The 27,634-nt window shown below is 41.0% G+C and overlaps 1 protein-coding gene across 1 annotated transcript; it reads right to left on the bottom strand.

Moving 5' to 3' along the window:
- Positions 1-603: 603 nt before the first annotated feature.
- Positions 604-27,423, bottom strand: MATCAP2 (microtubule associated tyrosine carboxypeptidase 2). Its single transcript, XM_068203726.1, has 7 exons — positions 27,181-27,423; positions 19,607-20,289; positions 12,010-12,153; positions 9,746-9,878; positions 8,251-8,556; positions 7,639-7,736; positions 604-3,702 (listed from the first exon to the last, which is right to left on the bottom strand). The coding sequence occupies exons 1-7, from the start codon at positions 27,203-27,205 to the stop codon at positions 3,541-3,543; spliced, it is 1,551 nt and encodes a 516-aa protein (XP_068059827.1). The 5' UTR covers positions 27,206-27,423; the 3' UTR covers positions 604-3,540.
- Between the last annotated feature and the right edge of the window lie 211 nt (positions 27,424-27,634).

The following is a 27,634-nucleotide window of genomic DNA, read 5'->3' as shown; positions in this document are numbered from 1 at the left end:
TGTCAGGGATGCATGGGGCAAGGGAGAGCAGTGGTGGTTTGGGAGCCTTTGAAGGGAACAGATTTCAGGCTGTGTTTTCCAAACTTTCTAGCAAGGGAATATGGTGTGATAATACTTAGCAGTCTTGCAAGGAAAATTAGCAATTGACTTTTAAAATATTTCCCTGAAGAAGAGCCCACAACCCTTGAATGTTATCCTTACTTACACATAAGGAGCTGAGCCATAAGGAGATGATGGGACTCCCTGGAGATAAGTAAGCAAATTTTCTAATGTGAGAGGAGATGGGGAGCGCTGGAATGAAGCAGCAGGGGAGGGGGGGGTTTTGGGCTGGATCAAAGTGTTAAAGTGGAACATTTGGAGTTGCCACTTCCCACATGGATGGTGCTGAGAATTGCATTGCAGCAAAGAGGCTCCAATGCTGCCTCAGACCATATCCTAGAAAATAGGAGGATAATTTCCTCATGAGCAGCCAGGCCTTCTGACTGAGCAGGGAGAGCCATACCCAGTGTAAGACTTCAACAGGCCCTTCGTGACTCCAACCCTAGGTGATGTTTTTGAAAAAGAGTCAGAAAGGCACCTCTTCCACACACAACACTTCAGTACTTTCTGTCATTATTTTGTCTTTATTTGTAAAAGTTGTATAAAATGCCTTTCAAAATTGGTCTGGTGAAACAGGGAGGCTTTTCCAATGCCAGACAGGTTTCTGTATAGGAATAACATAGCAACACATAGATATACACCAAAGCAACCAAGCCAGACAGCCAGGAAAGGCTGCCAATGCAACACTGACACCATGAAACCGTGCAGTGACACGAGCTCACTGCTGTCCACACGCTCTATCGCAGAACTTCAGTATCACAACTCAGTAACCAGACTCTTCACAGTGAAAAACAAAAATTCAGGAAAATTTACAAAAGCTACATTTCAAAATTTGAAACACTTTTACAAAGGAGGAATGATGTGATGCCAAAACCAGAAGCTGACAGCTTCACCTATTGCTACATATTGATACTAACCACTTCCAGACTCCAAACTTTGCACCAGGCAAATCTATTTCTAGAATGAAGAATGGAAGTTTAATGGCACTACTGCTTTGCAAAAAGGTGATGCAGGTCTTCAAGTAAAGCAAAAATGCCTGTGGTAGTGTTTAGAGCTACAGAGTGGTAAAAGAGTGGTCTGCAAGCATGGCATTTTGTGGCAAAAGTGTGACTAGCACAGCCTCTTTGTTTTGAGGATACATTATGCACATGCGCTTTGATTATAAGATGCAACCACTGTGGGAGGATACAAACCACTTTGCTTATGTAAAAGTCATGGGAGAAAGGCAAGGATCTCTCCTGTCAGAATAAAATCAGTTCAAAATTGTTCTTTTCTTAAATAAATGTCCCTTTTGCATACCCCAGGGTCAGCAAAGTGAGCCAGATTTTTCCACAGTGTAGCTCAAATGATCTCTGCCCAGTTGACTCCAAAGACAGTTTTTGACTGTAATCCTTGGCTTGACTTCAGTCATGTGTGGCTCTCTTGCTGTTTCTGGCAAAGGAGCAAAACCTGGACCACATGTGCGGGACTGACTGCAAATGGTTCCTGTCAGGCTGCTGCAACAGCTCTGTGTCTGCTTTGCACAGCTCTATAACAAAGCTGGGCAGGTGAAGTCACTAGTGATCAAACTAAACAGCCTGAAGGAGGAAAGGAGAGAAAACAGCATACAGAGGCTGAATGGCTTTCAGCTCCTGAACAATACTGACAACACAAAATTAAGGCTGCTGCAAGCAGTTCTAAGTCCCTGTCTTGAAAATAACTAAATTTAGTAAATTTATGCTTGTTGAATGCATTTTTCTTTTTGCACCAGTCAGCCAGCCACTGCAAACAATCTGCAATAGTATCTGAAAGAAGCAGCTGCTTTATGGGATTATGCATATATCTTCAGACCTCTTAGCCAACTGTAACCTTTTCTTCACAAATTTTCCTATGGATCAGAAAACATGTTCTCAAGATTTTACTGTAATGCCTGGTAATGTCCTGGTGTAAAATAAGGTGGGAGAGTTATTGCATTTGTTACATTAAGACTAGGATAAGACACTGTGGCTCAGGTCCATGCAAATGTGGTGTGGAGGAAACCTTGGCTCTACCTACTCTCCTTATCCCATGCCAGGCCTGTTACCAGTGGGCAAAAGCAGCAGGATTAGAAAGGGCAGAAGCCCTGTCCAAGGCTCCCACTAGTTTCTGCCCAGCCTCCCTGACACAGCTGCTTCCCAGGGGCTCAGAGGAGCCCTTGTAAAATTCTGTCTACTAAAACAAAACCCTTTGTCAGAATACTTTGCCTCACCAATTCCATAATACTCCACAATCAGAAAATGTAGCTTATGTAGCAAGTTCTCCTGCATCATCTAAGTTATTCATCATGTGACTAGAGAAAGCTCTTTGCTGCAAGGAGCTTTCTTTCTTGGTCCTGGATATAGCACCAGCAGTTAAAACAGAGGTAAAGTTGCTCCAGAGTGGTGCAGCACTTCTGTTGGAACACAGGAATAGGGCACTTGAGAGTCGTCTTGTCTCCCCCAGTCACATCTTGTTTCTGAAATGAGCTCTGCAAGCTCAAGCTTCCTGTAGTGTGAGGATACTGGTCAAAAATGTGACCTGGTCCTCTGTAGGCTCAGGTGATCCAAAGAAGTGAGTGTTGCCTGCTGTGCTGGGTCATGGCCCTGTGTTCCTGAATTTATTTAGAACCATAGGTCATGGAATCACAGTTTTGCTTGATCCTCCTTCCAAAACACTGCCATGCTGAATTTCCTAGACATGCTCTGCTTGTCCTCAAAGGAGGGAGGCCCTTCCCAGAATTCAGCTTACTGAAACATGTACTGTACACATAAAGATGTAGAATGGTGTAACTTTTTGAGGGAATGAAGGGGAAAGCTTTGCTACCCACTTACAATCCTTAAACCATTACCTACCTTTTCTCTCTTTTAATCCTCTCACTAAAAAAAAAAAACCACCCTGAAACCTTTTGTAACATTATAGACTTCGATCCCATGGCACAAAGACCTGCTTCTGTGCACGTTTTTTAAACTTTGTTTTCATTGCAATGACGACTAAATGGGAAAGTTATGCAGACAGCAATGCAGCATAATTTACAGCAGTTCTATTGCTATGAACCATGACAGCTATGACCACAGATAAAGCAAACAAAAGTGAACAAGGGGGAATTTCTCCTCTGTCTCCTTTCCTCCACCTCTAAACCTGGGTGGGAAAAGGCAATATATTACAAGAGACAGCACTGAGCACTATACAAGCATACAAAACAGAGTAGATGATTGGACAGATCACTGCAGAGGAATTTCTAAGCCAAATTTTAGAAAAATGCACAATCCCTTTAAAAAATAATCAGTATACAATCACAATGCAAAAGGACATAAAGGAGCTTTTTCTGAATTCCACATATTCTAGCCATTCTTCCCTCCCATTCCTCGTAAGTCCCTTTTTGCAAGCTCTGGGAAGTCCAGTTCTACATCCTGACACAGTTAAGTGAATGGATGTCTAATACTTTTAATTTATGAGATCCTGGAGCTCCTCATCAGTCAGCTCATTGACTTCCATGATCTTTTTCAAGTGTTCCATGTACCGGGCGTGGTCTTGCAAGAAGTGTGGCACCCTCATGTTCTCAATCACAGCTAAACCTTTCAGGCGATCCACATCCTCATATGAGATCTGTAAGGAAAGATATGGGTCAATTTAGCAGTACAGTCCCATTGCCTCTCTGCTGCTGTTGCTATAAATTCTCTCCTGTAAGTGAGAAAATATTTCAGAGCAGGAGAATTTAAAACCTTGGAGAACCATTTGAAAACATGAGCAACTGTGTGCTTCAGTGGAAGATGCAAAAGAAGTGTAAATTTAGCAAATGCCTTCATAATTCCTGATTCTGGTTTTGATTCAATCAGTGAACAGACTTGTAGGAATGTGAATGACAATCATCTATAGCAGCTGCAGGAATAGAAAGGGAAAGGATGGAGCACATGTGAGTCCTGGAATGTCTTCTCAACAAGGCAGGAAGATTTACATGAGAATGGAAAAAACACTGTGCAAAAGACTAAGGAATTAGAAAGGGAGGGCAGCACAGGCATGGCACAGGAAACAATATGGGACAGTCATGGTGCCAGCTGACCTGAAATCTGCTGCTTAATTTTCGATAGTAAATGTACTAAATTAAAATGCACCTCTAGTAACTAACTACAGCACGAACAATACCTAAGCATCCCAATTTTAGTTTTTTCTGTTTTCGCCATTCAATAGCAGAGTGCACACTGGGTTTGCCTCATGGCATCAGAGCCTTCTGGGTATTGGTGTTAAACTCTCATTTTGCAGCTATTAGAGGATCTGACAGCTTTTTTTCCTAAGGAAAATGGATATTTCTATCTTTGTAGTCTTATGATTCTAAAAGCTAGGACTTCTAAACAGTAGCTCAAGATGCTGTGAATGATAGTCCAGAAAGGATGACTGCTTTGGCTGGGAACAAGGTGCCATGGAAGCACAGAGCAGGACTCCTTGGGCAGCTGTCCAGTGTGATGAAATTTGTGTGGTTGTTGCTTTGTCTCCAAGCTGTGTGTTCTGGGCACCCTGCAGACAGCAGCATGTGCTCTGGCAAAGCCCACCCACCTCACTGTGCTTCACACGAGGTTTGTGCCAGGTGGCTTGAGTGGAGCCTGCTCCTTCCAACCTTTTTGCCTCATGTTTTCTTTAAGGAGCTGAACCCTGTATAGTCTGGTTTCCCTGGAAGCAGCCTGCCCTCTTGGCACGTGATGGTTTCTACTCAGCAGCGATTAAAATGTGGATGAAGGATTCACCAATGTGCCAGAGGCATGGAAGGGCTTTCTGGAAAGACAGGACAGTGCAATCCAGATTGCTACACCTGATCCATAGGGACAAGTGCATATCTCAGTGATGATAATTGGAACAAAGCCCACAGAGAGAATCAATTTGTACCTGAGTACACAAGAGTGCTTTTCTACTTGCAAGGAGAAGATGCACCCAACTAAAAAAAACAAACAGACACCCATGCTCAGGCTTATTCAAGTCATTAAGGTACTGCTGTTTGAAGATTGTGTGGCATTACACCTAATTAACTTAAAAGTGGATAGAGAGGAGCTCTACAAAACCATACCATCTCTCAGTGTGGAGACACAGCACCACATGCAATCAATTTCTACCTCTTTTCCTGCCTAAAGAAAAATAAAGGATCCTTCCCCCCTCATATTTATGTTCAGAGGTTTCTGTTACTGCTGCAAACAAGAAACATGTATCTGTAATCTGAGATATGGTTTGAATGGGATGCATTTCCTCAGTCCTTGCAATTGCTAAAAAATTACCAAAACTGATATCCTAAGGAGATAAAAAACAATCCCATCCTGTGGTGGAAACAGGTTGTCTTCCTTACGACATTTTATTTGTCATTGCACTAGAGAAAAAAGACTGAGGCTAAAACAGGCTTACTTATGCTCTTCGTAATGTGCTCATCTGTTTCTTGGGAAACATAACAGTAAGTCATATTTTGCTGCTTTTACTTTTTCAGACTCTGGTAGTTATGCTATACTCAAGTACACCCAATATCTGCATTCTATTTCTCTTTGGCAATATTTGCATGCAATTACCACATGAATATTTTGCAGTGCTTCCTGCATTTGATTCTTTCCTGTGAAGTTTTAAAACTGCACCTTTTCTCAGGTTTCAAGTGTTTTCCTTTAGTCACTTCTAGGTATGTTGAACAGCTTGCATGTATCCACACCACACTCTTCTATACTGTAAGTAATGTCAGAAGCAACAGGAAGGCAAGACCTGGAAAATGTGCCAGCCAAGCTCAATACTCCCTTTGGAACAACCTATCTGCCCATTCCATCCTAAAACACCAAGTAAATCCCCCATTTAAAGTGGTGATAAACCACTAGGCTAGATTCCAGTGCAAGTTTTATGCTTCTCTCTTTCCTGAGAAGATATATTGGAGTGGGCCCAGTGAAGGGTCACTAAGATGATTAGGGCACTGGAGCATCTCTCCTGTGAGGAAAGGCTGAGAGAGCTGGAACTGTTTAGCCTGGAGAAAAGCAAGCTCATGGGAATCATCAGCATGTTTAAACATGGGAATGGGGCTCTTCTCACCAGCACACACTGGCAGGGCAAGAGGCAGTGGGCACCAGTTAAAATGCACAAAACTCCTCTGAACAAAAAACCTTTTTGTACAATGAGGGTGGAAAAACACTGGCACAGGCCACCCAGAGGAGTTGTGGAGTCACCATCAGTGGAGATATTCAAAGCCCAACTGGACATGGTCCAGGGCAAACTGCTCTAGCTGACACTGCTTAAGCATGGAAGTTGGACTAGATGATATTGAGAGATCTCTGCAGAGCTCAACTAATCTGTGACGCTGAGAGCAGACATTGGTCTGATACACAAATTTCCAGCTTGACTGCAGATGTGTGAAGCTAAACCATTCAGAATACATTTTAAGATCTCTTGATTTTAAAAGTTGTAAAGTCAAGCACTTATAAATTATCACACTGCTAGAAATAAATTGCTTGTAGACCTTTAATGTGGGTGCCATGCAATGTGGATCATAGTGTAATTTGTAATTTTAGGAGGAATGACTTAGTGTGTTTTTCAAGAGGTCTCACAACCTGCAGACTCCCTGAAGAGAGACAGGCATAAAGCAGTAAAGGAACTGTGTGTTCAGTGGTTTAGCAGGCAGAAGCTGTGTGGAGTTAAGCAGGCTTAAAGTAAAAGGAAATTTCAGACAGAAAGTTGCAGACTTATGTGACAGTGTGATTTTATTTTCAAAGCTTCCTAACTTGGTTCAGTTACCTAAATAGCTCTTGCTTATCAATAAGGATGATTCTGACAGTAAAGAGAAAACTCAAATGTGGACCAAAACCCTCTGTCATAAATATGCCCCTTTCCTTTATCACACATTGATTGCTAAGTAGGCAGAAATGTTGGTATACCAGCTCTACATTCAAGCTCAAGTCAATTTGACTCCCTGTTTATGTGACTATGAACCCTGCTTAATGAACTGTGAAAGCTTAGCAACCCAAGGATTTGGTTCAGGAAATGTGACAAAATTTCTGCACTTTTTAGGATGAGCTGAGAACAAACAAGCCATGACAGTTAGAATGCACCTAAAACTCACATTCTGTGAATATAGAAATACCATTTTTCTGGAGGGAAAAAACCCTATTTTTTTTTAAAAAATGCCTGCCATCAGTGAGAGAACTTTGAGATGAAATACTCCTTGTGGTAGAAGGGGGGTGCATTAATATCAAATGGTTCCTTTTGTCATCTTCTAGGACCACTACCTTATCTAGTACCTGTCGTGTTTGGCCAAGGCAGTCTGTTGTACTGCAAGTCAGGTGGCACCCCATAAAGGGAGGAAAGTCTGAGAAATATGACCATAAAATCTTAATCTGATAAGTGAAGAATGAGGACAAGCTGGTAGAAATTTTTAGGACCTCAAAATACTTGCAACTTGCGCAGTGTAACTGAAGGTGCTGTACAGAGCAGAGAATTCTAGATCAAAGTAAAAGCACCATGACTCATAGTTCATTACAGGCAGGCTTGCTGAAATCATAAAACTGTACCCTTGGGAATAATGAGTTCAGTCACCTTTCCAAGGGCTGTCAGAAGATGGAAATCAATGGACTCCCTGTATCTCAGGATTCGGAGGATGCCATCCAAGTACACCTGGTCCTTATTGAAACAGCCTGAAAGGAATGGAGATACATTGCACTCTGTAAGTGCTCAGTCAAGGCATGTTCTCAGAAGCTATTACAAGCAGAACAATTTTATTTTTTAAAGATAGATATTTATATCCCTGACTTTGAACACCTTTCCAAAAACTAGCTAGAAGGCAAAACCCACTAGCCAGAAAAAGAAATCAAACATAGAAGATAGGGCCTGTGAATAACCACAGGCAACATTACATCTGTGGAAAGCAGGTCAAACTCTGAATATGAATTTTTTCAAAGTTTTGCATTTATGTTCCACTTCCACAAAAAAAAAAAAAATCCTTTACTGATTCAGGTTGAAGGTCTCACTCATGAGCATTTTCAACCTTGTTTTCCATAGCAGAATTCCTGAGACCCCATTTCAGAAAGTGTGGAGTCTAATTTCTGCATTTCGCAATGGTTTTACTGTGTGACATGATTAAGGAGCTCTGTGCATGTTCTGAAGTAAACCCCCCTGAAGTAAAAAAGAGGAGAAAAATAGGGAACTCACCTGGTTGTGAGGTGTCAGTCCACCCTCTCTTGGCCCGTACGCAGTAATCCCACCTAGTATTGGGGTCCTTGACAAATTTCCCCACATCCTGGAAAAGCTGACTGAAGGACATTTGGCTGGCCTGGTACACTGTGTAGTAGAGCAGGGCAGCTCTCCAAAGAAAAGGGTCTTTACGGAACAGGACACTGTGAATGCTCGCTAGCCCCTCTTCTGTAGGGTTGATTGGTTTTAACCCGTGTTTTCTACGGCCGTTGCGGTTGCACCAAGGCTGGCTGTTGTTGTTAAAACCCCGAAAGTAATGAGTTCCTGAAAAAAAAAAAAGGAATCTGGCACTTAGAACAGTAGCATCCAATGATTAACAAAAAGTTATAAAATATATAAGGAGATACCCATTTCAGAACTCTGAGCTGGTTGGAGTGGGCACTGGGAAAAGTGATGACTTTAGCCTTGTCTACAACAGAGAATTTTCTCAGAGATATATACACCATGCAAATATTCACCTGCTGATTGCAAGTGAAATTCCTGAAAATGCTTACGGAATGCAACTATCAGGAGGACTTGACTTTCTAAATCTGTGAAAAGGAATTTTCTGAAGTCTTACAAGCTGAATTGTCTCTGGCATAGGCTAGGCATTGTAGGGAACAGCAGGAAGGGAAATCAAAGTAAATGGGCAGAAATGTTGCCTCCTGAAGATGATTAAACAGCACTACTGCAGCCTTGGAAGATGCTATGTCCCCTAAAATGTGAGTAACAGTGGTTCTAGGTAATTGCAAGGCTTATTCTTCAGTTGCTATTCAGGCATTAGCCAAGTTTATCCAATTTTCATGTACTTAGTTGAAACAGATGCACTGAAAATTTTGTAGAAATTTTCCACAGGGCTGGGCCAACCTCGTGTAATGCAAAACCATAGCAATTTTACACCAGTTTAGGGATCACTGGGTAAATTCTTCATACCTAAAGCATGCCTACATCTGCAAGCAGTGCAGCGTGACAGGAACAGGTTTGTAAAGTGATGTGGCTGGAGCCGAGGTTGAAGAGTCACATTATTTTTATTTCCCTTTTTTTTTTTTAACTCCAGAATAGTTAAAAAAAAATTACCAAAATGTCCCTGAGCAGTGACAGCACAGAAGGTATGCCCCGAGGTGAAGCCTCTGGGCTAGCATCATCTGAAAGGATTACTCTTTGCCTGCTCCAAGATTCCTTTGGCATGGTAACCTCAGTGCTATAAGTGGGACCAGCTGTTAGGCTTACTTCAAAAGCTTGCTCTGGATCTGACCTAAAATACTAATGTCCATGAACCCAAGGATTCCTTTTACTGCATGCTGCAGTAACAAAAAGGATTCTCCTTCCCTTTAGCTCATCTCCAGCACAGGTTCTTTGGATAGGGATGTTCCCTCTTTCTGTACCTGTCCAGTGCCTGGCCCACCATTGTGCCTTAAGTAAGAATGCATGCAAGTACTCCCCTTTGCCTGCAGAAGGGATGTGATGCTCATACCAATTTCGTGTCTCAGCATCCCCTCCAGCCAGTGCTCTCGCGCAGTGGAGACATTGATGGTGAGAGTGGGGCGGCCGTTCACCACGGTCATGGAGGCTCGGGACAGCAGGTCCTCCGTGAGATGGACCACAATCTGAAGAGGAGAGAGTTCAGGTAGAACTGAAAGAGCTCTCTTCTCGCTCCTGATCCTGCTTTTTCCTCTGACTCTTCCATTATTTCATTCCTCTTTGGTCCCTTGCCCTCCACAACTCTGTCTTGGGATCAGCAATCACCTGAGAGAGCCTTCTGAATGAGTTCATCCTATTCACCTGTGCTACTGACAGAAGGTGAGTAGGATAAACTCATTCAGAAGGCTCTCTCAGGTGATTGAGAGAGCAATCACTGAAAAATTTAGTATGGTAACACTGACTAGACTCAGAGGGCAGGGAGCAATTGCATGCACAGTAAATTAGAGAAAATACCAGTTTTTGAACTCTGTTGAATTATCTTAGTATTACTGAGAACTGAAAAATACTAGGTAGGAACATATTAAGTGACTAGGCATCTATATAATTAGCTGTCTGAAAGCATTTCAGTTGCAATTCTAAAGTCACTTGAATGAGAGGGGGAAGTACTGTGTACTTTTTCTCCTCTTACTTGACGCTGACTTGAAATATTGAAATACTGGTATTGTTTTGTTATACACAGCAAAATAGTTCTTGCTTTCCTGTTCTCTCTTGGAAAACTGGTAATCAAAACAAAAACTGGCAGAGAAGGAAACTAATGCATATTGATATATTGTATTATTTGACTTCAAAAAGCCTTTTTAAACAAGTGACTGGGAGGGAAAAGTGAAACTCTGTTGAAGACTAAGCACATTTCCTTCTTCATGTAAAGCCTAATGAAACAGTACTGCTCAGAAGAGTACCAGGGAGACTACTTTAAAGAAAGATTACTTTTTAAGTATCCAAAAAAAGGACCCAGGGATCAAAGGTGTATATAACACTTCCCTGTACTCAAAACTCATCCTCAGCTTCAAGTTCAACAGCAAACCATCGGTCCCATAAAACTTGCATTTAAGAGGCAGGAAAAATAGGTAAATCCCAAAGCACTTAGATTGAAAGGACAGGTGCCACTTAGCTTTATTAACACCTCTTCAGCTGGAGAGAGTATTTTCATATTTTAGATCATGCTAAGAATGATGTATTTACCCTATTTTCACAGAAAATGTGAAGCATTTTATTAAGAAGGACATGGGTTCCTGGATGAGGATGCAGGATCCAGCTGCCATGAAATCAAACCAAGCCAAAAATGAAAAGGGAGATAAAAGCACAGGAAAGGACAAAACATACAGATTTTTTCTGCTTGCTCTAAACTGTAGTTTATTAATCCCACTCTTAGAAACACTGGTAAAGTTTGATTTTCAGTGTCAAATCTGGTTATCAGTGTCTCACAAAAATGTATGGTGTGTTTAGCAGTTTCTCCTAATAATATTATGTTTACCAATTAAACCTAGTTTCTGGGAAATTAATTTTTGTCTCATGATTTCAGACTCCTCTTGCTCACTGCCAGTGATCTCATCCAAGTCTTTGACTCTGTCATCTGGTGATTGCATTTGGATTAATCCCTTTTTTATACATTCAATTTCATCTGATTTTTCCAAGCAATTTCATGTAACTTCATCAAACTGGTCATCTAAAATGCTAAAATTCTGAATATAGAAAATAAGTTTTTTCACAGGGCTCTAAAAATCATATGATTAAAGCCAGGAATAAACAGCACTCAGACCAACTCAACAAGCTCTTTCAGACATTTTTATTCACTTATGTCACTTTCATTTGTGTTGCTTCTTATAAATCACTCTCTTGGGTTGCTGCTTATTTTTCTTGGCCTTTTCTTAACTCTTTCCTTTGGTGTAAATAATTTGATACAGGATAACAGATGGCAGAACTGATGAATAAATGGAAATGTGCTGGTCTCCAAGTAGCTGAAAAAAAAGGGAAGGAAGGGTGTCGTTCTTGGGTACTCCCAAAAGAAGAGAATTCAAGAACAAGCATATATGAATCAGGAAACAGGCTCAGAGAGATGACTGAAGCCTTCACAATGAATGTGTGTCGTTTCAATTGTTCAAACATCAGACTGGGCTTAGCCATGAGAAAAGTATGATGTAAGGAATATTCTTGTAATTATGGAGGAAAGGCCTCCCAGATGGTCTCCTGGGTCCATCCATGTGTAATGTCTAAGGTCTACACAAGTGTTTCTTTCCTGATCAATGCAGGACTTACCTCACCAAGACAGCCTTCTTTCACCATGTACTTCCTGACGTGATTCCAGATACGACTTTTGGTCAGCAGGCTGCCTCCAGTGGCCTGCTCAAATTTTTCATAGCTTCCATATTTCTGCAACGTCCGCTTCATAATATTAATGGACTATAAAATGAAAAAGCATAGCAAATATCAGGGCAGTAAGATCCCCATGTCAGACTGACACTTGTATTCTTTCTTTCAATCTTTCCTTTTTTCTTAGTTTAAAATCCTCCTTTTCTTAACTCACTGGCAGTCACTAACAGGCTGTACTCATTTAATACATGCTGAAACGCTCTGCAATAAATTTATACCATCTTCAGATATGTGCATTAATGCCAAAGTACTGAAAAAAGATTCTGATCAACTCATCTTAGACCCACATACATCAGCGTGATGATTAGATGATTATCAGTCTAGTGAAATAATACCCATTTTCTCTTTTATTTTGGCAATGTTGTACAACTGCTTTGTAAAACAGATGTAACAGGTCTCCAGGACATTTGCAGTTTGACAGCATGTTTCTTTTTATGTTTTTCCAAAGAATTTGAAAAAGATCAACTATTACTGTCATCTCACTTAATTTCTTGGCATTTTCTAATTTAGGAACACTGATTAGGCAGATGTGTAACTATAATTTTAACAATACTTCTACCAAAAATGTCTCCTTATAATGAAATCTCTTGTACCATGGGTGTCTGTCTGAGAAAGGAGGAGAGAGAGCAGGAACTTTTATTTATAGAACTTTAATTTAAACTTTTCATTTAAACCACAGTACTTCTTTAAAACCCTCCAAAATGAAGGCCTATTTCATGAGATAAATACAGTAGTATCAACAATTCTCCTATGAATTGCTGCTAGTAGAAGTCCCTTGAGCAAAGCTCAGCACAGTGCTCATAACCATGATCTGAACTATGCATATTGAAGATTTTATTGATGGGGTGTGAAGTTCTCGTCCCTAGTTGTCTTCTTTCCAGCATGTTGTTTCACACCCTTAAAAGAAAATGTGGTATGGAATAACTTCTTTCCCAGCAACAGTCCAGCTACAGGGAATAGCTTTTTGTCATAGACTTGATAACAGAAGCTCCTGGCATTACCTTAGAAAACTAATGCTCTTGCTAAGAAAATACCACTAACAATAAAAGGTGAAAATCTTGCAGACTGAGTCTCTTTTTACATTATATACTTATATCCCTTCATGAACACGTTTGTCTCCAGCTATGTAATTCTGACATTGGCAGGTTGACTGATTTTCCACAAAAATTGGATTAATTTTTTATCTCTCACAGCTATCAACAATCCTTCCCTAATGTTTTTCAAGTTGAAACTAATCAACCCTGAGGTAATTGCTACTGAAACCCATAAAAAACATATCCTTAAAGTCTAATAACTCTTTGATGAAGGAAATGTTACTTACTTGAATGCCAAAGAAATATTGCACCTAATGTTCAGTATTTCTTTGTCATGTATATTTTTCCAAACCATTTTTTCCTTTTTTAAAATTACCTATGAATTTTAACTTCTAAAAACATTGTCTGTTTTATAATTTTTTAAGTGTCTGCACATTCTAAGGCATTTGCCTGTCTTATACAAAATCCTTGGTTAAAGAAGCGACCTAAATATTCCCACCCTTTTCCCAGGTAGTTTATTCTCAGCCAGCAGCCGGAATAATTCATGATAACAGCTATTCAGTCTCTTTGCCAGGTGCGGATTCTTAAGATATTTATGTCATCTACTAATTGTTTGGTATATCGGGTTTCTATGAGCAATTAATTAACTTTATTTGTTCACTCTGGAAGAAGTCATCTGTCAATCAATCTTCTAGCATGAAATTTGTCTTCACAACTTGTTGATATTAAATTTCAATTACATCTATACGACTAAGTACCCACTTAAATTCTAGGCTGCCTAAGTTCATTTGAAATGAAATCCCAGAGGATTCTCCGACCTTAGCTGGCATGCAGGCATTTTCTAAAACAACCTCATGACAACGAACAGTGAGAAAATGAGCACTGAACACATCAAACCTCCTGCTTGGCTGTCTGCAACAGCAAACTCCCTGGAACTGAGACCTCCATGCCACAGAAGGCAGCATGGTTTTGGGAGTCAAGAGACCCAAGTTCTAACTCTTCCTGCCTGCCTGCAGGTACCATCCTGGGCTGTTGAAGACTTTCCTAAATGCTGTGAGACACTTGAATCAACAGCACAATACAAACAGCAGGTTTTCAGACACAGATCCTCCTCCAGAAACACAGACCCACTCCAATCTCTCCTACCTCAACCTGATAGAGTTCACAGCTTCAAGGGGAAACTTATTTATGTGCCATGCTAGGTAACCAACATCCTGGCATTCCATCCACATCCAGACAGGTGTTGCAAGTTTGAACTCCTGCATACTGAGAAAGTCATTATGCTTAAGCCTCCTCATTGCTGAACAGATATTCAGAAATTACTAAGAAGGGTGCTCATCGCTATCACCTCTCTTGACTCTGCTCCAAGTGAAACAGAAGTCCTGAAAATTCTTTTCAGCTGAGCAGGTGTGGCTCTGGAAGCACCAAAACAACAGGGAGAGCCATCACACACAGACACATTGCACACAAATCCCTGGGGAGTGGCAGATGGCCCTGACACTGGGATGAGCCCCATCCCCAGGGATGTTCCTGGTTTGGACGCTTGTTGACACAACCACTCTGGCTGGGGGTGGTTCCTAAAGGAAAAAGGTTTGGGAAATGTTTGGTTTCCAGGCACTGACTACAACACCAGGCCCTTAATTTGGGATTCTGCACCTGCGTCCAAGGTGAGATGACTCACTCAGGTGTTGGAAGAACTTGCTGGAAAAGGGGAAAATCCAGACCAGCATGCCAGCTGCTGCCTACTGCAGCATCCAACTATGAGCTTATTTTCCAGCCTCCGGGCCAGCAGAACACTGGTACTGCTGCAGTTCCTAAGGTAAATTCTTCAGCAACAAGTAAAAAAAAAAAAATGGAAGAAGAACTGTGTGGCTGTACTAGGTTACTGGTTAAGAGTAATAATTCCTGTTCTTTTCAATATTAGCTAAAATGTCTGCTTTTCCCTCTGATCGCTACCAAAGAGTGCCAAAAGAAATAGCAATCCCAAGGCAAGCCCTCTTGCACAGCAAACTCTACTGATGCTCAAGAAAGCAATGACACAGAAGCACTAACAAGAGCAAGGCAAGGCTGTTTATTGACTGGTTTAGGTTATGGTGGTGTTGCTTTTTAAAACAAATTATTTGCAGCCAAGTAGGTCTCTGAATCTCAAGTCATCCATGTCCAGCAACTCAGCTCAGTGGTTGAGAGTTATTGTAGAAATATGTACTGGTATGACTTCTTATGAGTAGTGTGAGGCAAGCAAGTCAGACAAGTGTCTCACTGATCTAGGAGTCAGCCCCCTATCTAAGTCAGCTCACCCTATATTCAGAAGCAGCTCTGCTGCAAAGGGGTTGTAGTCTCTGCTGAGATTTGTAAGACAGACAAGGTAGACACACACCACTGCTCTTCTTCCTGCATAACTTATCAGCTAGGGGGAAAAAAAGCTTCCAAGGTGCATCATTAGCTAACACTTAGTACCAGGCAGAGCTTGTTAATCTAATCAACAGCCATAGAATGGTGGCTGTTTGGGTCTAGAGGAATGGAGGGAGGAAGGTAAGTATACATTTCTGAGGCTAGTCCACTCATGCTGTAGTATTTGGGGTTTTGTTCAGTGTTTATAGAGGCTTTTCTTTTGCATGCTTGTTCTTAGTGGTATAAAGGTCACATTTAAGTAATTTAGAGCTGGTAGAAATATATTTAATTAAAAACTTTTAAGTTACTTTGTAAAGAATTTGAAGTTAATACTCGCTGGGTTCTTGTGTGAGACTCTGCTCTCAAGTAAAGCTATCTTCCTACTGTGGTATCACCAGAAGTGATCTGTTAGTCCCTTCTAGGGAAAGAGAGATATTTGTGCCAGACCCTGAGAACCTGTGCCACTTGGATAGCCTGACATGCTTTGTGTTATGTATTAACACACCTTATCTATAAATCCTAGTTAGCAAGGGAATTTGTTACTAGTGCAGAATGAAGTGTTTAACAATTAAGTGCTTTATACAGACAGTGTCATGTCCTTGAATCTTCCACATGCCTAAGCTGTGGCATCACTTGGACATAGTAAAGGATTACTCAGTGTTGACTGCCATGTTGTTTAGCCTTCCATCTCCACCTAAATTTTTTTCCCAACATCTGATAAATTTGCTAATAGTAGGCTACTTTTATTATTGCCTTAAAAGGTGTCACACAAACACCTGCAATGCGGTATAACTGGTTTATTTATGAACTCAAAACTGCTATACTCTTATGAGTACAAGGGAAGAGGATGTATAACTCTGGAGGATCACTCATTTGACAAAATGGATGGGGGTTTTTTGTTGGCTTTTTTAATGTATATAGAAATAGAATTTTTGTTGCCTTGTACAATTCAAAGAAACAGGGTAGCTAAAATTGCAACTTCCTGATTTTGGTTCAGCAAATTGCAACTGTTAAGTTCATCTGCTCTGCAAACACCGGGAACTATTTCTAAGCAAATATTGCCACCTCTAGCATCTAAGCAAAAATAACAATGCTTTGAGTGCTAAGAAACTTCACAATGAGGGATAAATAGTTTGAGCCAGAAAACTTTTAGAGCACAAAGCTGCTGCAGTGACCTTGAAACACAGTGGTAAGAAAATTAACTTCTGTAATATCAGATATGTTAATCCTTGTGAAGAGTGCAAATTTGCATGCTATTTTCTATTCTCCAGTTTACTTCCCTAAAGGCACTGCATTGTGTGACTCATGAAGAAAACTTATTATGAAGAAAATATAATGTAGATATGAAGAGAGAAACAAACAGAACAGAGTATAAGAAGGAATACCCTAAAATTTGCATTTTTCAAATGCCTTAATAACTCAAAAATGTTCTCTCTATGTCTGTGAAAAGTCAGTCAATAAAAGTGTTGGGCTGTGCCCAAGGTTTAATAGCTCTGATATAAGTAGAGGCATGGGGTAAAGTGGGTGGTCACAAGCCTGTGTTCCCCACTACAGCATTGCTGGGTTAATGGTTTGCAAACCTTCAGTGCTCTCTGCCATTAAAAAAGTAAATAAATGGGGCAGAGTGTGATTTGTCTTCCAGACATATTTCAGTAATGCTATATTAACCAATTTCATAGACATGCACAAATGCAGAAAGGGCAATAAGAAAACACAATCTGTTTTAATGTCCTAGCAGGATATGCACAGCTGTGGGTAAAAAGATTTTTGACATGACTGAAAAATTCTCTAAAATTCTGAAATGTCAGGTTTTGAGCTCATTTCACTTAAGTACCCTAAAAGCCCCCTAAAAACATGGTGGGTTCAGTCAGTAAGAGCTGGGTTTATAGCTTTTTACTCACAAAAGAGCAGGCAAGTGTAAGTTGCCATGAGCATCTTTTGTAGAAAAAAATAGGAATAACTGTTCCACAGTTACCAAGGCTTTCTAAAATAAGTGGAGCAATAAACAGAAGCCAAATATGCTTCAAAACCAAACAAACAAACAAACAAACCCAACAAAACTGAACTGAACCTTCCTGTAGCAAAAAGGATGACTACACACAGTTGCATTTTTATTGCAGACCCAGCTCTTGATACTGTGAGTACTTTTTTCGCAACTGCAGTCATCCTTTCTGAACTTCCTGTAAGACACCTACATGTTTCTTCTGACAAGTAAAATCTGCGAGAAAAAAAATAGCAATGAGGAAAAGCAAGTGCTTCTACAATACTTCCTGATTAAAATTTTTGATGAATGCTGCTTTTTCTGGATAGTAAATTTGCATGAAATTAAATTCAAATTTGCGTGGAGATGAAAATTTCTAAAGCTAGTTGTAGATAAAAGAGAGAGAGTGACACCTGCTGGGCTTGGAGCTATGTTAAAGCTGCTGGTTTGGGCATTTTTAAGTGCAAGGTATTTTTGTTTGGTATTTTTAGGAGCTGAATTTAGAATACATGCTTTTCTAGACTCAAACTAAATCTTGTGAATCAATTTATATATTCCTTGTTAATTGTCAGAAATATACTTCCTTGAATATTAAATCCTTTACGGCCTTTTACAAAGCTGTTACAGGGCCTTTATTTTCCCATACTTTTTATGGACAAGGAAAAAGGTAGAGTTACAAATCAGAAAAATATTGAGGAAACATTAGTTATTAAAATATTCAGTATTTATGCTTATGGGTTTTTGTTAAAAGAAGGTTAAACCAAAGACAGGTTTGCTCCAGAAAATCATCATGCATAAAAGGACTTTTAAGGCTCTACTAGCCCACACTAAAAGGGATAATTTGTATTAAATTCGGTTTCTCAAATCAGTAGTTGTTGATTTGCTGCCATCTATGTTGCTAATATTGCTAAAAAAAAATCAAAGGAAAATCTACTAAAAAGCTCTAGTCAAGGGGCAATTTTATTTAGTGTCATTATGATTTAGTTCGTTGTTTGGAAGTATGGAAGAAGATTTTGAGACTAGAACAGCTGTTCCCTTTTCTCATAAAGAAAATCAATTTTTAATGAAAACCCAGAAACTGAGTTGTTAAAATATACGGATATTTTCAATGTGAGAATGGAAACTATCAACACAATGATGTAATGGGTAATAACACTTTTGTACATTCTTGGATTTAGAAAAGAAAAGAAAATCAGTCTGTTCACAAGTCAGGGATCAGTTCTTACAATCCCTAGTCCTTTTAATTAATGTATCTTTGCCACCAGGAATTTTAGTTTTAAGTGAAGTATTCATATCGCAAAGTGAAACTCATGGAATGGCAGGATGTCTTCCCAAGTCAAGTTATCACTTGAATACATATATAGCAAAAGTGGGAAGAATACTGCTTCTACTGTACAGATAAGCACTGGGTTTTGTCACTTAGGTCAAAGTTGAAAGCAGGGCTTTTGTTTAGGTTTTTTGCAACTCAGGTAGGAAGCCAAGGCAGTTACACAGAATGCGAATGTCTGTAGCTATGTTACCAGTGTGGCTGCAATTTATGAAAAACCAAAATTGTCTTCTTAAAATTTATTTCCCTCTGGAATGGAATTTGGCTGCTGCTTGATTGAGTCTAATGTATATTCAAAACCCTTTCAAAGTTGATTAAAACAAGGAACATCAACATATGCTTATCCAATAACTACGACCTCAAATAATTGCTATCCCCTCCCAATCCCTGTGTCACCAAGAGGATTGGCAGGATTTCTATGCTGCCTTATTCCTCTCTCTGTTTAGGCACTGTATTTTTTCCTCTACCGGACCCTGCTTCATTGCATAAAAAGCTTTCTTGCTTTAAATTATGTTTCATGTAAGCCCATTTGGAAGGGACTGTGCCTTTATCCCTTAAAATCCTGTAAATTTCAGAAAGATTTTAATTAAAAAGATTTCATTTCAGTTCTCTAAGGCATTCTCATCTTTGATGCATTCTTCAAACAGCAGGGGAGAATAAGGAGAATTACTTGCTACAAACAAAGCCAATACCACGTAGGTATAGGAAGAAATAATCACTGGAAATGGAGGGGAATAAAAGCAACTATACCTGCTTAAGAAATCTGTCAGATGCGTGGCTGTGCTTAGCTAACACATTTGGCAGAGCAGGGTTTTCATACTCAAACTGAGGATTGTACGTGAAATCTGAGCTGAAAAACTTAACCTTCTCTTTCTCCACGTTGGACGGCTTGATGGCAGTCAGTAAACAGAGCTTCTGGCCAGCGGCATCGCCTTCCTGCCCATGGCTTCTTGAGGACGGGGACTGCTTTGGCTTTGCGAGACTAGAATGCCTTTTAGCTCTGCTCCGGGGCCGCGGCGGCGGTGCCGGGGCGCCGCCCGCGGCCGAGGCGCCGCTGGCGAAGCGGAGGCCGGCGGCCGCGGGGCCCGCGCCGAGGAGCGGCGGCTGCCGCGGGCCGCAGCGCCGCCCGCCCGCCAAGGGCAGCGGCGCCTTGCCCCGGCGGTGCTCGCTGCCCCGCGGGCTGGAGGAGCGCTTGGTGGCGCTCTTCCTGTGTTTCTTGTGGTGGGAGGAGGACTGCTTCTGAGCGTGGTGTTTCTTCTCCTCTTTGCTCTGCAGAAGGACGTTGTAGCTACTGGTTCCCGTTGTGAAAATGTCCTTAAGGATCCCAGAAGGCGGATGCTGGAGGCTGTTTTCATTATTAATGTTCAGCTTATGTACTTCCAGACTCAGGACTGATTTCCTAGAGAGCTCTGTCTTAGGCCAGTGAAGTTTTTCTGCATTTAGAGGGGAGGAAAAAAAAGGAAATAATGAGGACAAACTTGATTTTCACACAGTGATACTAATCTCAAAGACTCAAAACTGCAACATAAAGGAAACACAAAATGTCTTAACTGCAGTCACACCACATTCATCTTGACTTCTAGGCATGGGGGAGAACGTGTAGATCACTTTTGTGTATCACTGAGCGTGTATATCACTTTTGGACAATTAGACTGGGACTTGTAAGATCCAGCTAAACGAGTGTTTCATGCTTGCATCTCCATGTACAACTACACTGCTGGCAGCTAAGAACTTAGTTGTTTAAAAGAAGACTCTGCAGGACTTCAGGAACATTTACTGCTACATTAACAAATGTATCATTTTGAGCTGATTGATCTTTTACCAAGGATAAAGAAGGAAGGCTTTTTAGCAAGGAAGGCTTTCTGTAAGGATAAAGAATAACTTAAAAAAGAGGAAACTGTATAGGAGCATGTGAGCAGTGTTTACAGTGAAGTCCCACAGGGATCTGTGCTGCGATACAAGCAGTCTGGTGTGATCTCATCCGCAAAATCTGATTCACGGAATTTACTCCCAGAAAAGGGTGAGAACATTGGAAAGGGCCAGCCACTGTGAACAATTTACAACAGCATATGGATAGTAATATATGTTTAAAAGACTTCAGTTTCACGTGTTCACTCTTAATACAGGCAATAAGCTATATTTAAAGAGGCAAGAGAGATCAGCTAATTACACTCCTGAAATGCCTTAAGACAACAGTGGGTATTTCATCTAATCAAAGCTGTTCTAGCATAACAGCTGGCTTAAAATAAATAAATAAAAAAAAAAAAAACATTTTAGAAGAAACATTGTAAACCAAACTAAGTGCAAAAAAGCAAATAAAGTTTTTTTAATAAGTGAGCCCTCCTTTCTTGCTCTGACCCCTGGCATAGCCTTCGGGGGAGACTGGTCCCTGGTGCAGAGCAGCTGCATGGAAAAGTCACTGAGGATTAAAACTGAATTTAACATTTGGGCTGGCTTGTTAGAGAGAAGTGATCTCACTTCACTGGTTCTAACCATCTTCTCCTCTCAACAACCAGTTTACTGTAGAACATTAGGTGAGCTGAAACTACATGTACAAATAATTTGTGCTACAGTTGAAATGTTTCCTACTTCTGTACCTAAAACAAAAAGATTCACAGAACAGGAGATATGGCTGTGGCATGATTAAAGACTGCAAAAGGGATTTGAGCTTCATCCCATAGTTATATGTAGTTGAGCTGTAATTACTTCACATACAGTAATTATAATCTGAATATAACAGCAGCAAGAGATCATTAAATGCCTCCAAGGCAGAAAAAAATCAACAGTGGCTTAATTTCAGCTTTATTTTCACAGGAAAATTCAGTTTTGCTCCCATGACAACGTATGTCATGCTGTTGGACCTCTGTCAGTTCCATATCAACCTGTGTTCCTCAGTTCTCATGAACATCCTGTCCTAAAAAACAAAAAGACCAGAGGTCCTATTTCCATGAACATATGCTGGGTGATCTTCAGCCAGGGTGTTTTCTCCACTGAAAAGAAGAGAGGTAGAAGCATTAGATTATTACCCTTCACTAAAGCATGTGTATCCTATGCAAACTCAGTTTTCTTCCATCATAAGTCTGTGAATCCTCTTTCCATGCTTGGCACAGGAGCGTGCTCCTTGGCATTCCTGCTCAAATTCTGTCAGATCCTTCTCATCACATACATGACAACCTGCCTACATGGCTTATCTTGCTCTCCCATGAGCTGTCATGGTGAGAAACCACAGTTCCCCATCACAAGGAGAACAACATCAAACTAAATACGTAAGAGAGATGCATTTTTTGGATGCAACAGAATAGGATGACCACTCTCATATTTCTGGTATTTAAGACTGACTTCAGACCTGTATCAACTATTACAGTATGAGAATCCTTACTTTTAAGAAGGGTAAGTGAAAACCAAGGTTTCCAGAATGTCTGAACACATATTAAATTTCAGAGCACGACTTTGCTTAGGTAGACCAAATTAAACTTGGAATTCACACAGCTACTTCTTAAAATATAGACAAAGAAATAACATGATACTAGAGGCATTAATGCTTCACCTTCTCTATTAACCAGCTCTTAAAAGCCACAAAGAATATAGAAGCCTTAAACTGCTGCTATAATGGAACAAATAGAACTATTATTACACATGTATATAAGAAGTGATAAATAGAAAAGAAAAAAACAAGAAATTTAATTCAAGGGAACAACTCAAAATGACCTTAAACCACCCATTCCCTCCCGCCCCCAATGCTTGTGTCAATCTAATACCAAAAACTCATGACAGCAAGCTGTTAGAGTTAAGAGGTACAGCTGGCCATTAATAAATGCTCTTATATGTAGACAATCGCTGAACGCTGTAAGTCAGAATTCTCCTGGAAGTGTCACAAATGGTGGCTGAGTGCTGAACATGCACTGGCAGGTTTCACATGCACATGGCTGATATCAAAAATAGTTGTTCCCAATCTGTAGTTACTTTAAAAGCGTAACCTCGTAGCAAAGTGATTTTTCAGCTGCCAAACTAAGTGTGGCTGTCCTTAATTTTCTTCTGACTAAAGGATACTGTTCCATGCCTATTTGTGCTGGAAACCTAGAATCAACAGGTAATCTGGCACATTTGAAACATTATAATAGATAACTAAGCAGTTTTCAACAGAAGTAATTTAACTGCTATTCTAAAATTTTGTATAGGTCTTCTAAACATCATTATTAAATAAATTAGAAAATAATATTTCAGACTATGTCAAAATCATGTGGCAAACCACCAAATGTTAAATTCTTTCTCCAGTACATTAATTTAAGCTATAACATATTTTAAACTCACATCTGTAAATCAGACAGCATCAACCAAATTAAGAATATACTGTCTTCTAAAAAACTTGTCTTACTACATCCAAGAGTTTTCAATTATTAGCAATACCTGGTGATTGAAAAAGAGGTCTAGTATTCTGAATATAAACCAAATTAATTGCACAGCTTGCCTCCTGAAAACTTGTTTCAGTATTTCAAAAAGTACTGAGATACTGTGCTGCTATAAAGTAGACAGCAGGAATGGATTATCAACCCAGATTAATTGCATGGATTGCTTAGCAGTGATTCCCAGCTTTTAAATTATGGATACCATTGGACAGATTACTTCTAAAAGATATGAAAAAGGCAAATTGAAAACCACCATGCTATGGTCTAATGCTACCTTGCATATCAGAATACAGATATCATGCTACAGATCCCATAGGTTTTATCTTTTGTATCTCATTCACATGTGCTACATGTGTTCTGCGAAGTACAAATCTGAATTTCCTGACTTGACTTATTTCTATTTTCGCAGTAGAAAACTGTCAAAGAACATATACCCAGGGCTCCAGTTACCTTTGAGAACCTCCCTCATGTGATTTACATTACCAGGATTCTTTTCATTGTTTTCACTTCCAAACACTCAACAGTCACAAAGCCACAAGCCCTTCAGCAATTAAAAAAAACCCAAAACCCACAACAAAACGAAAACAGTCTCTTCCTAAAAGATTCTCCATCATGTTTACTTCCATTTATTTATATCTTGTTCCTTTCTGCACCAACACATTAATAAAAACATGGTCTTAGTGACACAGGTGAAACATGCAACAATCTGCCACATTTGGGGCGCAAGGTGATGGCAAGGGATAAGCAAGGAGGGGACAGAAGGACTGCCTATCCCTGTTTTGTCATAATTTAGGGTACCAAAGAACAGAAAATCCTTCTGTTAATGGCAACTTGGGCCGGAGTAGAGCTCTACCCCTCTTTAGTGCCATGGTGTTCGACGTCTGCTGTCCCATAAGCTGGGCTAGCAGGGCAGCCAGCCAGCCAAAGGCAACCACCCCATGAGTCTAAAGAATCTCACAAGACAGCAGGCTGTGTCCTAGCCAAAATCCCATCATTGTCACGACATCAGCTGGACCTGGCAGTACTGGACTTGCTCCATCCTGCAGACACAAGTGTACTATGTGCCACAGAACAATTCAAAACACCATAGGCTTGATTTTGCAGAAAGAGGAGGATCTGTGACTTCCATTTATACACAGGTAGCTATTCCAGTGTCACAGCAGTACTGGAAAAGGGATGAAGTCCATGAGTGCTAACAGAATATGTGAGAACCACAAATTTCATGACCATTCTGCACTAATGAAACACGTTCCATGCATAAATTGCATCCCAGTCCCTAGCCTGGAACCTTGCACCACTGCAGACACTGCCTAATCTTGTCAGAGGTTATTTGTTTAAAAAAATGTTAGATTTTATGTTATGTTCAGGAGCCAGTTTATATTATTGGTCTCTGTCCTTTAGAAACTGATGGGTTGAGCTAATAAGTCAATAATATGCATGGTGAAATCCAGGTGTAAGCATTTTCCTAGCCTTTGGGTGTGTTGTATAAACAATACCTTCCTCTAGGCTATAGGGCAGCTACTATCCAAGCAGCTTCTTAAATACCTGTTCCATAGGATTGAATGAGGTTAATGACAGGTATTTGTGGGCACAGATATCTCTGTCTGGCTAGCCTTGCTCTAAAATAGTAGAGAACTCCTGCAAGTTTTTGAGCAGCTGTCACTCAGGTTATATAAGCACAATGAACAAATCCTCTCCAAACTGCAAGTGTGAAAGGTGCTTAGCAAACATATCCATGGAGCACTTCCTCCTGTCCTAGGGATGTAATGGTCTGAGGCACTACTTTTGTTTTTAAGATTACCATTAGCATGTTAGAATACGGCTGAGTTTCTTTTCGCTCAAGATCAGAAATAATTTCAAGGCTGACTTAAATTTTCAAATTTATAGGAATGCAAATAGTGTATGTAATCTCTCTACAAGCAATAGTTAAGTTTGAAACTGTGAGATGAGAAGGAAGTACACAGATGTGACAAGTAAGATTCATCCTTTGACACACTGGGCAAAGGTACAATTTCATTAAAAATAAATGTTTATCTCCGATATTCAGAAAATTTGAATAGATCCACAACACCCTGTAGTTTATGGGCTCTAGACTGTATGGTTAGTGTGTGCAGAGAAAGAATATTCTTTAAAAAAAGCAGGCAACATAGAGTGTTGTATATGAACCTGTAATGTTCCGCTGCCTCTCAAACACTACAGGCTTGTATTTGTGGCATACATTATTCTGACCACAATCCTATATTCTATTTCCTCACCACTTGAAACCCCTTTAAAGTTTAAAAACACTCCAGTTTTGAACAGAAGCTGTCAGGCAACTTGAACTAGAATGCACTGGAAGCTCTGTCTATAATGACTGAACATGGTTTAAGAGCAGAATTAGGCAATGAGTTTCTGTAAAAACACTGACATTGAATTACTTTCTATTTTCACAAGCATCTTAGTTATTAACTAGAGCCTGTATGATATTGGGAACTCTTACATTTAACCTAAGACTCTCTTTTTTTTTCCGCAAAAAAATATCCACCTATTTACTTTTCTCCTGTAAAGGTGTTATCTGTCATCCAGCTTTTAATTCTGAGCTTCAAAACCAAGGGAAGGTTTCAGCTATCAGCCAACTTGTATATCTGATCATTAGCTGCCAGTGTTCGTAAGTAACCCTGCATTTTTAGGGTTGATTGGCAGTTTGGATTTTCTTCTTCAAAATGACAATGATATCTGAGATATACTCTTTCTACCCTAAAAAGAAAAAAAAAAAAAGGTATGGACTGACTAGCAAGCAGTTTCCTGCACTTTTACTTCTGTATTGAAATACAGTATTATGTAACTGACTCCAAATTCGGGCCCTTCAAATTAAATTACATGGGCACAGTAATAATCAATAAAAGTGAAGACTTGGCTCTAATGAAATCAAGCAACAAACTCCTACTGATGTAATAAACTCAGGATATAATCAAAGAACACTGCTTTATAGGCAGACCTGCACAGGATGAAACTCATCCAAGCAGGTCTCTAGCTTCTACTGCAACACAGGTGCAGTCAGGAATATTTGATGGAGGGATATGGACTCAAAATAACTATTTTTCACAAAATCTCATCCTTTAAGACTGCAGTGGCTATTGCACATCTCCAGGGATGCTCTGATCAATCCCATGAACTTTATTTCTGTTCCCATTATCATAAGTAACACTCTAGTCATATCCATGCACAGATGGAACAGCATATCAATTATGCAGAAAAAGAGCAGCTGTAAGAGATCTTAGTTATGATTGCAAGGGTATTGAATGAGGGCACACTAAGACACCTCCAGCAGATTTCTTGTAGATAGAATTCCCCACGGAAAAGTAACATTGGCTTCAGCACCTGAAGTAATGACACATGAAAGGATGTCAAATTTAAACAAGGAAAACATCTGTTTTCAAGCAGCAACTGTATTGTACACAGCACAAGAAGACAGTTTTGTGTGGCACGAGGACCCGTCTATATTATCGTTATATAGTCATAATACAGGTTTGTATACACACACATACTATACGGATTTGTTAACTTCTCTGAGAACACAGCGAAGGGTAGAGCCAAAACGTGCAAGACACCAGATATAATCAGCAGTAGTTTTACTGGCATTCCTCCTTGCATGGTCCGTCCCTGGCTCCAGCGGAGCGGGTGTCACCTCCGCACTCCCCCGTGTCCCGGGGCAGGGCCCGCAGGTGACACGCTCACCCCCCATGCACCGGGGGGGCTCCTGCTCCTGGAGCCAGGCAGGTGTGGAGCCCCTTCTCCCGTCCCCAGGAGACACCCCGCCGACACCCGCGGCGCCGCCCGGGCGATGCTTCCTCGCTCGGCGGGGAAGAGCCGGCGGCCCGCGGCTGCCCCGGGCGCGGCGGGGACCGCGCCGCCCCCGCTCCCGCTCCCGCTCCTCACCGGTGACACAGATGGACTCCAGCATGGTGCTCCGCCGGGCAGCGCCGCCGCTCTGCCCCGCCGGCTGCCCCCCGCGCGGCGGGCTCCCGGCTGCTGGGCGGGGAGCCCAGAGGGGAGGCGGCGGGGAGGCAGAGCCCGGCGCCGCGGGATGTGCCCGCCTCGCCGCTTCGGCGGATCCGGGGAGCGCGGCTGGCCCCGGGCCGGCAGGCGGGAGCCGCGCCGGCAGAGCCCCCGCCCGCCCGCCTCTGCAGACTACAAGTCCCGGCGGGCTTCGCGGGGCCCGAGCGCTGGAGGGGGCGGGGCGCGGGCGCGCTGCACCCTGGGATCTGTAGTGCAGCAGTCTGTGTCCCGGAGTGCCACCCCGCCGACGCCACCCGGGAACATCAGCCCGCTGTATCTCATCGGCACGGCTGGTCCCAGGTGTCAGCAGCATAGGCGAGGCTTTAGTGTCATC

This window comes from Anomalospiza imberbis, chromosome 1, assembly GCF_031753505.1.
Source record: "Anomalospiza imberbis isolate Cuckoo-Finch-1a 21T00152 chromosome 1, ASM3175350v1, whole genome shotgun sequence".
Classification (NCBI taxonomy): Eukaryota; Metazoa; Chordata; class Aves; order Passeriformes; family Viduidae; genus Anomalospiza; species Anomalospiza imberbis.
This window is presented reverse-complemented; position numbering and strand designations above follow the sequence as displayed.